Source organism: Aotus nancymaae, unplaced genomic scaffold, assembly GCF_030222135.1.
Source record: "Aotus nancymaae isolate 86718 unplaced genomic scaffold, 86718_ANA_hifiasm-v0.15.2.pri h1tg000019l, whole genome shotgun sequence".
NCBI lineage: Eukaryota > Metazoa > Chordata > Mammalia > Primates > Aotidae > Aotus > Aotus nancymaae.
Genome location: NW_026988431.1, coordinates 40,271,872 through 40,286,632, shown reverse-complemented (window position 1 = coordinate 40,286,632; position 14,761 = coordinate 40,271,872). Strand labels below are relative to the sequence as shown.

Below are 14,761 nucleotides of genomic sequence, written 5' to 3'. Positions count from 1 at the left end.
TGTGACTGGGGCAAGCGCGGCTTGTGGGAATGATGCTCCGCCCCATCGTTGTGTTTGCGTCAGAGGGCGGGGCAAGGGCCCGACAGGCCTCGGGAAGCTATACAGGAAGTGGAACCGGAACTCGGCAAGGGGACCCAGGCGGCCCAGCGGCACAGTGGCTCACCCCAGAACCACTCCAGTAACACGAGTGTCCTGTCGGAAGATGCCTCGCGGGGCTCAGCGTAGTGGGGAGCATGTGCCAGCATAGTGGGGCTATTAGAAGGGACGGTTAATACAGCCTGCAAGCTGTCATTTATCAGTAAGTATTCACTGAAGTCCGCCTGGAGCCCACACCTATGCTAGGCCCTCTACAATACCAGCTTGGAAAAGATGGCGGCGGTATATATAGCACAGTTGCTAAGACCATTAACTCCAGTCAGGCTGCCAGACTCTAAATTCGGCCTCTACTACTTCACATCTGTGGACTGTCAGCCACTTTCTCATTTATGTACTTTCCATTGTCTCGTCTCTGAAACTGTGTAACTGTTAAAAGAGCTACAGAGCATTGCATGTGTTAACGTAAAGTTCTTAGAGCAGTACCTGGCACTACAGAAAGTACTCAGTGACAGTTAGCTTTTATTATTTTAAATATTTGACAAAGTCCCTGCTTCTCCAAGCTGCCTCTCTGGTTCCCATGTGGTTTCATTCATGCACTGTTATTCCTGGAAGTCTTGGCGTGGCCACTTCCCAGTTTCAGGAACAGGCAATGGTTGTTTCTTCCTGCTTATCACATTGAGATACATGGTTAGTTAAGTGACACTTAGAAGTGTCAGGCGGTTTAGGGCCTTCTTTCTTTCTTGAACTTTTCCTAAGAGCAAAGCTTTCTTTTAATGCCACCCTGTGTTTACAATATAAGGGTTTTGAGCAATGAACAAGCACAAGAAATAAAAAACACAAAGGAAAATGAGTGGATTGTTGCAATTGGATAGACAAGTGTAAAATACCTGGTTCTCATTGTACATCAAGCAGCCTTCACATCTGTAAGGGAACTATTATTACTGACTGAAAAGAACAAAACAATACTGTACAATCACTGTTGAATCCACAAGCACAGATTAAGTGGCTTGTCTTGGACAAGACAAACCAAGCTCTCACCTTTGAGGGATTAAAGTGCAGGTGGAGAGACTTCAAACATTTGTGAACTGGCCCTTGTGCACTTTTCCATCCTCATCTCTAAGGGTCTCCATCTTTTGCTCAGTAATTTTACAAATTTTCATTTCCCAGATGAGGCCAGTTTCCTGAAGCTCAGGACTTCTACCAGTGAGCTTCTCTCTGTCTTACCACGTCCCTCAACTTACTCCAAATTTATCACTTAACGGAGAGTTAAAAGTGTGTAGCAATCAAATTGTAACTTGAAGTTCTGTGTTTGTTTTGGAGTAATTATAATTCCAATGGTACATTATATAATATGACTTTATTATAAACTTTTGTTTTAAGTACAGCATAAAATATGATTTCCTCTTTCTCTGAAATTATTTCTAGAATTTGCTTTTTAGTAAGACTGGTGGAAGGAGTGATTTAAAGTTATAATGTTAGATTAATTAGCTAATTTAATCAGGACACATCTCAATCATTTCCTAAACAGAGTTATGTTATTTCTTGGAATAGACTCATCATATTAGTCAGAATTCTCTAAAGAAACACAACAGTAGGATGGAGACATGTATATATGAAGAGATGTATTATAAGAAATTGGCTCGTGAAATTTTGTGTGCAGACAAGTCCCACCACATTAGAAGTCTGTAAACTGGAGACCCATGCAAGCAAGTGGTGTAATTCAGTCTGAGTCCAAAAGCCTGAAAACCAGGGAGCCAAATTCCAGTCTGGGTTGAAAGTCCTGAGAATCAGGAGCATTTAGAGCAGATCAATGTTCCAGCCCAAGCAATGTGGTAGGAAGAGGTGAATTCCTCTTTGCTTTACCTTTTGTACTACTCTCATCCTCAGTGGAGCAGGTGTAGCCGCCCCCCACACTGATTAGGGCAATCTACCTACTCATTCAATAGATTCAAGTGCTAATCTCACTCAGAAACACTGTCTAGACTCACCTAGAAATAAAGTTTAATCTGAGCATCCTGTGGCCAATCAAGTTGACACATGAAATTAACCATCACAAGTCCACCCCTTATCAACTTGACACCCATATTATGCATGTTCTTAAACTATACTTAATATTTAAATAAAGGTAAAACAAGATTATAATATCAACTAACATGATCCAACGATCATGAGTTGTATCAACTGAAAATTCACTGACTCTTTCTCCATAAGTGGAGTTAAAGACCTTGAGTAATTTTAACTCTTCTTGATATCCTGTAACCTAAATACTATGTCATAAAATTAAAAATATTTAAATACTATGATATAAAAGCATACATCTTACATTACATGTTAAGAGATTAAGAGATAAAAGTAAACTAAAACACACATACATAGCAAAATAAGGAGGAAATGATCGTGATAACTATACTCCTTATCTGTAACTAGTCATGTGGTTGTAACTGGCATTTATAACTACCTTCTTTTACTACCCACTCTGAATTCCCTTTTCTTTTAGCAAGCTCCTCAGGTGGTATTAGTTCTTTACCTGGTGGAGGACCCAGACACTCATTTCTAAGGGACTGGGCCATTCTTAGACCTGCCTGCATTGGGTTGTTGTAGTTTTTCATTGACTCTAATCGCAGGGCATGGTAATACTGAGAGATGCCCTACTGAATTTCCTGAATTCCAAACATGCTCTTACTTATCTCCAGTGTGGAGGACTAGTCCACTTTTTCCTTGATAGACAGAATCAGTTACCCCAGTTAACACGGTAATTCCCTTCTTTGTTGATTCAAAGGCATGAGGGAGTGCAGAGTAGCCGGGTGACAGTATTAATTTCCAATTCCATGAAGCCATTGTTGTGTTCCTAGTCAGAAGCATTTTTCTGTCTGGAATTAGGAACTCTAGGCCAACAGAGCAAAATTGACATAGGAAGACAAAATGTTGCTAGATGTCTCTACAGGTAATATGGAGTGATGTCACTTGCTTTTCTATTGTTTCACTCCTGGGCCCATGAATCCTGTCTGTGGGAGAAACAGTACCGTATTTTGGATACCGATTCAGAGCATCCAAGGTGCATCCTTGAAGAACCTTGCCCCAGACCTGCACAGTTTTGCCACCTGGATGGCATTATAACTGAGTCTTCAAAAGGCCATCCCACATTCTTTCAAGCCAGCTGCCTCAGGATGGTGGAGATCATGGTAGGACCAATGAATTCTACTAACTTGGGGCAATTGCCAAGCTCTTTTTGCTGTCAGATTGAAAAAATAGTCATGGCTTTTTGTATGTATGTATTCAGTCTCCTTTTTATAGTTTTTCATATGATGGAACCTAACCCACAAATGTAGCCTTGAAAACTTTTCGTCTACCCTGGTTATGCATGTTTACTAGCTTATTATTCACCTTATAGATTAATTGCAGAAAAATGTAAGTTTTAATATTTCTACTCTTTTGACTTGATAGGTCCACAGCATTGATTTCTGACCAGTGAATGAAAACTGGATTCCAATTGTTCTAAGAAAATCCAGGAAGTTAAATCAGTAACATATATGCATCTTTCGATTTTTTTCAGAGCCCAATAAACCCACTTGAATTACTCAACCTTTGCTGAACTTCTTGAGTAGAGGTAACTAAGAGGTGGCTATAATTGGAGCATTCTCAAGAGTTTTACTAGATTATGAAAATGTGGGCTTAAAGTTGGTAATCAAAAAAAAATTTTTTTAAATAGCAAGGAAGGAAGAGGTTTCTTCTTGAGAACTCTAGGTTTTAGTTGAGGATGTGGAGGGATCAGTTGACTTCTTTACCAATTAGGAATTCATGGTAGCAGGAGTTGGTAGAAGGGCAGCCAACACTGGAGTGGGCCTGGGAAGTGGAAGGGAAGTTTGTATTAGTATGCATGGGTCCAAGATAAAAATGTTGGGTAATGAAATTTTTGCCTGATGTGTTCATTATAATAAATAGGCATGAAAGGCACCAGGATCTATAGTAGATGGAGAAAGTAATGACTGGATAGTAGTGGGAAAGACTAGCATGGCGCCAAGGCACCAGAAGGCAGAATTACTAAGTATAATATTTGCTCCCACTTATGTATCTGTAGAAATACCAAGTACAAAGTTTCACTTGGTAGTCAAGGTGCTATGGCTGTGACAACTCCTGAGAGTGGGTTCTCTGATTTAAAAAAAAAAAATCTCTGAATGAACAGAGTAGTGTTGGAACTTCTCAAATTTGCTGGTCAGGATTGGCATAACGAGTCCACAGGACCTGAAATTTTCTGAGATAATTGCAGTAGTGTGATCTGATTATTAACCTTTCTTGCTCTTTGGCTGGACCGTTCCTGGAGCCCAAGCCCAGAGGCTGGGAATCAAACCACACACTTTATTTAGGTTGTGCAGGTTGTGAAGGCTGATGTTTTTAGCTCAATTACCCTTTGGGGTCTTAGCTCGAAGCATTTCTTCATGACTTTCTTCCTGATTAGACCCTCTTCCTAAAGGCTTTTAGGAAGTGTTCACCATTGTGGGCTGACCAGTAATTTCTAAATTCCTGCCAAAGCCAGCAGTGGCTTATACCTGTAATCCCAAGACTTTGGGAGGGCAAGACAGGAGGATCACTTGAGTCCAGGAGTTTGAGACCAGCCTGGGCAATATAATGAGGCCCTAGCTCCATAGAAAATAATAGTAAATTCCTACTGTGAAAACAGCAAGGGGAATGAGGTCAAGCCCAAAGGATTTAAATGGCCAGATAAGGCTCTACTAGATGAATAAGGAGGAATATCACATTAATGTGACTGTATTGTTTTAGAATATCTTGTTCCAATGGTTGTATTGGACCTACAAATGTATAGACAACATATTAATATCAAGTCTTCTTTTTCAGAACTATTTCAATCCATAAACAATAAAATAAGTAATCTACTAAGTATTTAATTTCCTCCCTATAATACTAAATCTGTTGTTGACTTGTTCTTTGTCATATTTTTTTTTTAGCTTATGGAAGGATATTATTTGTAGCTGTGTTTTCCCTAGTACTCCTGAAAACTTTGCAAGATATTTATGAGATCATGGAACTCACTCTTCTGCTTAAATTCCTCCAGTAGTTATCAATGACACTTGGGATAAAATCCAAACTCCTTACCAAGGGTCTCCCTAGATGAACTTCTTCTTATTGCTCTGGTGACAGCCATGCATACTCTTCTTCTCTTACGACTCCTCTCTCTCAGGAACATGATAAATTCCTTCCAAATCAGGTTTTTACATTTGCTTTTCCTTCTTCCTGTTTCTCTACAGATCTTCGCATAAAGTTCTCCCCTTCTTACCTTTTCGATTTCAACATAAATTATACCCATCTAAAGTAACTTCCTTATTCTCTGCCCTTTCTCCCATGTGTTTTCCCCATCATACCAATATGAAATCTTTTATAAAAAATTATTTCTTCCAGAAGTTGACTATAAGCTCATTGACAGCATATTGACTTTTTGATAGCTGTATCCCCTGATTCCACAACAGAGCCAATCACATCATGTATCATCTATAAATGTTTATTAATTGTAGGAGGAATAAATTATAAAAATACAGTGCATTAGTACTAGGTTAAATCTGTTTGCTAAGTCTTATTTTTAATAGTATGTGAGCTTGTCACCCGTGTTCCACTTAAATGTATTCCTATCCTGAGTATTAAATTTTATGTAGCATTAAGTATTTATTTAAAATATTGAGGAACATAGTCCCTTGAAATCATATTTCATTCCTATGGAATCACTACATTGTGGACTATACAAATAAGCTTATGAAGCTTCATTGAAACATACATTTATATGTAATATAAAGATTATACTTATTAAATTTCTTCCTCTATTCTGCTAAATACATACTTTAGAATTTTTCATCTGTTAAATCTTTTGCTTTTCTTTCTCAACGTGTTTTTTTTTTTACTTTTCTTTTGTTTAATTTTCACAAATTATATATTCTAAAGATCTAAGAGTGATAAATTGTGAAATTTAATTTTGTAACATCAATATCTTAATTGATGTTTTAAGAAAAATATCAAGGGAAACAGGGGAAGAACATGCTGTAGATTAAAACTCCTGGTAACCTGTTGGCCCAGACAAGCATCTGAAAGGTACTAGGAGGAATGGCATGCTTTTACCTCTATGCTAGGATTTCTCAACACTGTAGTATTTTAGAGTGGATAATTATTTGTTTTGGGAGGATTTTCTGAGCATTTTAGGATGTTTAACAGCATCCCTGGCTTACACCAACCAGATGGCAATATCAATCTCTTTTCCAGTTGCGACAACTAAAAATGTGTCCAGACCTGGACAAATATCCCTTGAGGGGTCAATTCCCATCTCCCCACTGACTTCTGTACAAATAAGATGTGTCATTTTTTATAATTCCACAATTATAATTTTTCACAGGATGCTTTGGCTCTGGGAATGCTGATAGAAAGCCATTATTATTATTATTATTTTCCAATTTCATCTCTCTTTTCCAAGAAGGTATACCACAATCTTCATATAGGTCACTTTAGATCATGGTGGATTTACTTTCACTTTATCAGGCATAAAACCATATTTTCTACTTGAGTTTTAAATCGTAAGGGCAAAGCTGTAGGCTGACTCTATTCACAGTTAACCACCCTCAAAATAGAAGTGAATGTGAAACCACAGATATTTTATTGAAGCATATCTGAAGATAAAAATATAGCTCAAGCTTCACAGATATAGGACTTCTGAGTTGAGAGGTCAGTTGGTAGATAGCTGGAGTTATTCTAAAAAGGGTTGATGACTTTTCTGTGCAACTACAAATTATTTTACTTGCTCCTATTTCAGGACCTCCCAGACATATTGCCTACCCTAAGCAGCAGGCTGGACACACTGGGAAACAGGCTGGCCACATGGGCTCCCAGGCCTTCTACCCAGGACGTCAGCATGGCTACCTAGTCTCACCAGCTTGCCTAGCTGGCATTCCTGTTCAAAATCAGCCAGGTAGACCTGCAGGGGTACCATGGATGCCAGCACCACCACCACTATTAAACGGTCCACCTGGATTGGAATACTTAAGTCAGGTAATTTCAAATACATAAAATACTCAGAAAAAAAAACCAACTCTGTTTCCAGTTTACTAACCATAGTTTAAGTAATTATAGTTTAAGTAATTACTTATTTATTTACTGTTTATTAATTAAAGTCAAAAATGGTAAACAGCACATTCTGTCAACAAATCACTAGTTCTTTTGGGTTCAGTTCATTTTAAAATAAAAATATGAATGTCACAGGTAATTGTTTTCTATGATCTTGAATATAATGTGATAATAATCCAAAGTAAACATTTATTAAACACTATTTTCTAAGTTTTATTCTAAGTATAATACATGTATTACCTCATTTAATCCTTACAGAATCTCTATGATGTACAAGCGCTATAATTATCACCACCTTATACAAGAGGAAACAGAGGTCCAGAGCAGTTATATAACTTACCTGGATTAAAAACCTAATGAACTGGGGCTGGTACCTTGATTCTGGATTCTGTGCTTTTTAATTCCAATACTGACTAATTTTCTTGACATTTAAAAGAGACATAGTAAAGTTTAGAGTTAAGTTTTAGTAAGTAGTACCAAAAATGACTTCATATTTTTGTGTGGAATTTGACTCATCTTTTTCTTACAATTAGTAAAATTACATTTTTTGATGCTTTTTTTCTTTGGAAGACCCAATTTTACAAATGTCACCAATAAGGACAAATAAAAGTCCTGAGTTTTGCTGTACTACATAATAGCTTACCTCAGCAAAGTGAGGTTTAATAATTTGTTTTGTCCTAGAGATCAGTTTGGTAAAATAGAAATGTAAAGTTTTATATATCTAATCTATAAACAAATATTTCTATGATCATCAATGAGTTTTCTGTAAATGAATTATCTCTCTTGTACTCTCTATAATAACTTAATTTCCCACAATGTATTTGCACAGTGAATATTATAAGAATGTTTAGTAGTTCATATTTCTCCAAGAAATGCCCTACAGAGTTTTTAAAAATCGGTCTCAAAAAATATGTAGAAGAAATTATTACTTACTGCAAAATGATTATTTGACGTAGACATAAAATGAATAACTGAGACTTACCAAAAATACTTATTTAAATTGATAAAATAAGGTCTTTATATTTTTAAGCCTCATTTAGAAAGAACATTGTTTTCTAACTTTTATAAGGATTTCACTATATTAGTTTATTTTACCTAAATTTACAATATTCATAGTGAATGCTTTCAATAAACATATAGCATTTTTAATTAAAAATATGTTAACTTTAGTTTTACAATAAAAAGTAACAAATTCTTACTAAAATTTGATAATGATAGTTGATAACTGATCATATGCAGTATTAAACAATAAAATATGAATATTAATTGGTTTTCTATAAAACATTTGACATACAACTTAATTTTCCTTTTGCTATAATAGATAGATACGATACTGATTCATCAGCAAATTGAACCTGTGGAAGGTATGTATTAATTGTATTTCTCATATTTCTAAAAAGAGAAGAAGTTTATGCAAATAACGATACATCAAAAACTATAAATATAGCATTCTGAATGATGTGGAATGGCAGACCTGATTCTTTACAAATATCTGTCTTCACAGTAATGAAATCAGTAGTCTATTTCTGAATATTAAAAGTCAAATGGTAAAATACAATTGGCCCTTCCTATCCATGGGTTCCACCTGTGTGAATTCAATCACTCAAGGATCAAAAATATGGTTTTAGAAAGTGTACCTGTACTGAGGATGTACAGACTTCTTTTTCCTTGTCACTTTCCTAAAAAGTTCAATGTAACAACTCTTTACATAGCATTTACCTTGTCTTTGTGTATTATAAGTAATCTAGAGATGATTTAAATAATACAGGAGGAAGTTCATAAGTTATATGCAAACCCCACGCCATTTTATATCAGGGACTTGAGCAGACTAGGATTTTGGTATTCACAGGAGGTCCTAGAACCAATCTCCCATGGATATGGTGGGATGACTGCACTATTATGATAAGCATCTTCCCTAATGTTATAAACTTTAACGTAGAAGGAATATAGCCAAGATTTTCTTTTGCTCCCTTCTCCTTCTACAAATAGCTTTAACAGATTCAATCACTTTACCTGACTTCTAGCATTTCAGCTCTTTTCTCTCCAATTTGTTATCACCTGGAGAATGGCACAGAGCCACAACCAATATTTTCATTACTTTGTACATTTCCAAGTGAGTAAACTTTTAGAATTTGATGGGAGTGTTTTGGAAAATTGTTGTTCCTGCCCACAGTTTCTCTTGGGAGTTCAGATAAACACCTTTTCCTGATCAACTCTAAATAGCATTGCTTTTCATTATTCCTATGATACTTGGAGCATCATCTAAAACTAGATAGATATTATAATATCTTAAGATAGTTTCAAAGTAATAATAAGTATGAAATCAAGAACAGCTTTGGGCAGAGGATTTATTTTGCAGCAGAAGATAGTCATTTCTGTAGCCGAAATTGCTGTGGGCCATCTAGACCTTTTACCTTGAGGATTACTGATAATCTGGGTCGAGAAGTCATAACTCTGGCAAGACCACTAAGATGTAACAGTTGTTGTTGCCCCTGCTGCCTTCAGAAGGTATGTGAGCAATTACTAGAGCCTTTTGTAAAGTAGTTCAGCAAGAATGTCCCTCCTTTCATTGAATCTGTATAATCAGATGAGATTTAAAGGAAAATGGCTCCATCAGCTGTATGTTTGGGCTTGCAAATCAATTGTATAAGAAGGAAGGCAAATAAACAACAGGGAATGGTTAGCCTCATGTCCTGCAGCAGTCTGCCTTGTGGGGTTGAGCAACTGGTCAGAGATGAGAATTCTTGATATTCAAGGAAAGGTCAGCTAGGCATCTTTTTCAAATCATTTTTTAGAAATGATTGTAAGGGCCGGGCGCGGTGGCTCAAGCCTGTAATCCCAGCACTTTGGGAGGCCGAGGCGGGTGGATCACGAGGTCAAGAGATCGAGACCATCCTGGTCAACATGGTGAAACCCCGTCTCTACTAATACAAAAAATTAGCTGGGCACGGTGGCGCGTGCCTGTAATCCCAGCTACTCAGGAGGCTGAGGCAGGAGAATTGCCTGAACCCAGGAGGCGGAGATTGCGGTGAGCCGAGATCGCGCCATTGCGCTCCAGCCTGGGTATCAAGAGCGAAACTCCGTCTCAAAAAAAAAAAAAAAAAAAAAAAAGAAATGATTGTAAGAGACATGGTCAAAACCAGCAGAGTTGCACCATTGAAAATATCCTAAAATAGCATTCTGGGATCATAGGGACAAAAAGAATGAAGGAAAGAACAGATGTGTGCGTCTCATAATTTTGGCCAACTTACTAAGGGACAAACCTAGGACAAAGTTTTATCTCCTATGTTTTTCATTTCTCCTTTTCAAAATAAAAACTTATATATCTGTGTCGTCTGCAATAGGGATATCCTAAATGGGAGTATCTTCAGCTCTGTAGAGACCAGATGTCTCTGTTTCATATTACATGGCAACCTACTCCTAGAAATTATGAATTTCAGGGAAGACACTAGGGTTCAGAGATCTTATAGAAAAGTTGGTCATTTCCAGGATCCCATTGGCCCAACACCATATCTGCCTGGGTAACTTAGCCTTCCATACAGGTTGCTGTGAGAACATAATACAGATAGAGATAAAGGCATATAGTTATTTAAAGTCTAATACTGCACTTATTTTGAGAGGATAAATGAAGTTACTTATAATGAATTGGTTTGTTTTTCATGCCGTTTAGGTTAGGTATAATTATATATTTTTAAGAATATCTGAGGAAAAACTGAGAGTTTGATGGGAAATGCTTTATAATTTGAATATCACATTAACATACATTACACTATTTGATCTTTTAAAAAATTCCTAGGAAGTCCTTACTTGCAGTGTCAGGTACTTATGAAATGGTCAGTAAATGAGAGCTATTATTAGTAGGTTTATGATGATTTATTACATTCACACATATTCTTTTACTTTGTAGATAGAAATCCAAGCTCCTCCTGGTGTACCAATAGGTTATGTTACTCAGACCTGGTATCCATATCTAAAAAAGTTTACAATTCAAAATCAGAAAGGAGAGGATGTACTAAAAATGAGTGGTCCATGTATTATGTGCAGCTGTTGTGGCAGAGACATTGATTTTGAGGTAAGAGATGTCATAGTGTTTATGGGATTTGCTTTCCTAATATAAGAATATAATTTTGCAGAATTTTATGAATGCCTTAAATTAGTATTGTGTACTGATGTCTCAATAGCAAGATAAAGTTCCCATACATTTAACTTTGATCAGAGTGGAGGTTATTACTGTCTAAAGGTCAGTATTGATAATGATAAATGGATAAAAAGAGAAGCAGAGCTCTGTAGTCAAATAAAAATAAGTAGATCATCTAACACTTAAACATGTTGGTTTCTGTGTGGTCACACTATATATTATCCATTATAAATAAATCTTTAATCTCATCATCTAAGTCTGATTGGCAAAGCATATGGATCCTTCCTTAATCTGAAATATAGCCTGCCAGTGCTCCAGGCCATGTCCAGAAGGTCTGACATCTTTGAGTTTCTACAAAAAGCCCAATTATGCAAAGATAGTTTTGAGAAAGTCAGTGTAATATGTATTACCCAATTGTACTTCTCTGTGGTCTCTTCTTTAACCCTGTATTAAATTAGGTCATTGGAAACCATAATATATCTCTGTATTTAATTCCTGCATAAATTTTATTACAGCAGTTCTCCAACAGATAGCCTAGCCTTATAATCAAATTATTTAGTTGCAAGTGTTTATCAGAAGGTTTTATAACTTAATCTTGATTTCCTGATTCTCTTAGAAAAACAGACAATTTGGTAAACTGGGCCCATAGTTCTACAGAATGAGGAAAAAATAATCCTAAAGTTGAGTAGGGCTACCTCACTTATGATTAGATGTGGGAACTCTGACAGTGTCCCCATGTCTTCCTAAGGTTTTGCACTATCCAGTTTCATTCTGTTGCATCCTTTCTTCTCTAATAATATGGTTTTCAATTACTCTATTAAAATTTAGTTATATAAAAATGCTTCCACTTTTCAACTTCATAATCTGATGACAGAGATGGACAACTAAGAAAACACGTGTTGTAGAGACTTTAAAATGCTTTTTTAAAGGGATACATATATGTATATAAAATATATGATTATATATAGTATATGCATATGTGCATGTGGGTATATATGGGTGTGTGGGTATGGGAACATGTAATATGTATGTACAGGAACCTTGTGTAGGGATATGTATAATAACAGCTCTCTTTTTATGCACATAAAAATCCAGACAAGTGAAAGATTATTTTTTCTTCTGGGAATGATATTAATAAAAGTCTAATTGGAATATAATGTATTCCTATAAAATGAATAAAACACTAAAAAATTGTGAAACATTCATATTTAATACTAAAAAATTAGATTTCATTCAGCAGCTCTTCAGTTCTCTATGTCTACAGGTACCAGATTCTAAGAGTAACTAATAGTCATATGATTAGAGAAGGCAAAAAAAAAAATGCATATAGTAAATTTTATACAAATGCTGAGTTTGTAATTTAAAAGTACCTTTTCAGTAACCCTTCATAAATTATATGCTTTGAATTATATAGCTGCTCTAGTATCTTACACATTTTCTTACTGTACTCTTTTGGTATTTACCTAGGTTCTATGTGCTAGTGGCCTATTTGCATTTTTTGCATTTACATTGCAAATAAATATTTAGTTTTCTTTTTAGACTATCTTTACCAATTATTAGTATTAAATTTACATATTTATAAATTTTATGCTAATATGATACACTACAATTCTTTTTTAAACTCATACATCTGATACCAAATGTATAGATATTTTTCCCCGTATCAACCAATTCTCCTTCTCTACAGACATCAACTGGGTTCCCTACAATTCAAGTTTAATTCTGACACTCACTCACCTGGAGTTAATGCAGACACCACAAGTTAAGGTCTCAGTCCCACAAAACTCTTCCCTATTTCAAACTCCAACCACAAATGCAAGACCTCCTGTATACCTAACCGACTGTCTATAAATCAGGGTTCTCAGAACCTCCTCCACAGGTTTGACAATTTGTTAAAAGTATTTACAAAATTTAGGAACACACTTTATTTATGTTTACTATAAAGGATACAGATGGATAGCCAGATGAAGAGGTTAGTGGAATGAGTTCTGGAAAGGTCCTGAGCAAAATGGGATCTGTCCCTGTGGAACTGGGGTAACCCACCTTCATGGCACGTGAGTTCACCAATCCATAAAGTCTCTGAACCTGTTGTTTAGAGTTCTTAGGAAGTTTCATTATGTAGGCGTGATTGATTTAAGCCATTGGCTATTGGTAAATAACTCCAACCGCAGCCTTACTGTCATCTCTGGAGGTTGGAGAAAGGACTGAATGATTCAATCCTCTAAGCATTGCTTGGTTTTTCTGGTGTCCAGCCTGATACTAAAGCTATCAGGAATCCCAACCACCAGTCATTTTAGTAAACAAAAGATTTATTGCTCAGAAGATTCTAAGGATTTTGAAGCTGTGTGTCAGGAATCTGGGACAAAGACTGAATGTTAAAACAAGACTCAGGCCAGGCCTGTAATCCCAGCACTTTGGGAGGCTGAGGTGGGCAGATTACGAGGTCAAGAGATTGAGACCATCCTGGCTAACATGGTAAACCCGTCTCTACTAAAAATACAAAAATTAGCTGGGCATGGTGGCACACACCTGTAGTCCCAGCTACTCGGGAGTCTGAGGCAGGAGAATCGCTTGAGCCCATGAGGCAGAGGTTGCAGTGAGCCGATATTGTACCACTGACTTCAGCCTGGCACAGAGCAAGACTCCATCTCAAAAAAAAAAAAAGACTTTCCTATCACCCCTATCACTTAGAAAGTTATGAGAGTTTTTAAAATTCTGTGTCAGGAAACCGGGAATAAAACCTAAATGTATACTTCTTACAATGTTATAAATACCAACATATTACTTCCAAAGATTGAAGTAATTTTACTATATTTTTTGTTTTGTTTTTAAAATGTCATACAGAATTTATCTAAAACTATCTAGACTTTATAACTTTTTCATAAAAATTATCTAGACTTTATAATGACCTGTATATGTAGGTCATTATTTATATTTCTGATCCTCCATTAAAATTTTATTTTCTACTGCTTGTGTAAATTTGGTGAATTTTTAAATTTCTTGTTATAGCAATCAAGATGGAGAAATATTTGTTAAATCTAGTAATAGGTTTATGGTAGCTAGCAAGTTACCTTCAGCATTTTTTACTTTGTAAATATTTCAAAATTCAAATATATTTTTAAACAAAAATATAAAGTTTTCATTATTAGTCTCAAATGCTTAGATGATATATGTTCACTATGGATATGTAGTAAGAGGGTAGCTAGGCCATGCTTTTCTAGTGACTATTTACCTGAGACCAAGAGCCAGACCAAACCACTTACCCATATGTAAGGTCACTGCCCATGTTATAGCTGCTGATATTCCATAGGTCAAACAAGCCACAAGGCAGAGCCTAATTATGAAGAAAGAGGAAAATGCTTCAGGTTACAATGGGAGGGAAAATGAAATGAATATTTGATGAAGAGT

General features: G+C 36.1%; 1 protein-coding gene across 1 annotated transcript in view; it reads left to right on the top strand.

The window, feature by feature from the left end:
• Positions 1-29: 29 nt before the first annotated feature.
• Positions 30-14,761, top strand: part of LOC135275843 (phospholipid scramblase 2-like) — a 38,279-nt gene continuing 23,547 nt past the window's right edge. Inside the window, exons 1-7 of the mRNA XM_064378498.1 lie at positions 30-178; positions 4,175-4,236; positions 6,905-7,140; positions 8,537-8,579; positions 8,720-8,730; positions 9,514-9,723; positions 11,123-11,287. Coding sequence (XP_064234568.1) covers positions 30-178; positions 4,175-4,236; positions 6,905-7,140; positions 8,537-8,579; positions 8,720-8,730; positions 9,514-9,723; positions 11,123-11,287 — 876 coding nt within the window. The remainder of the gene's footprint in view (positions 179-4,174; positions 4,237-6,904; positions 7,141-8,536; positions 8,580-8,719; positions 8,731-9,513; positions 9,724-11,122; positions 11,288-14,761) is intronic.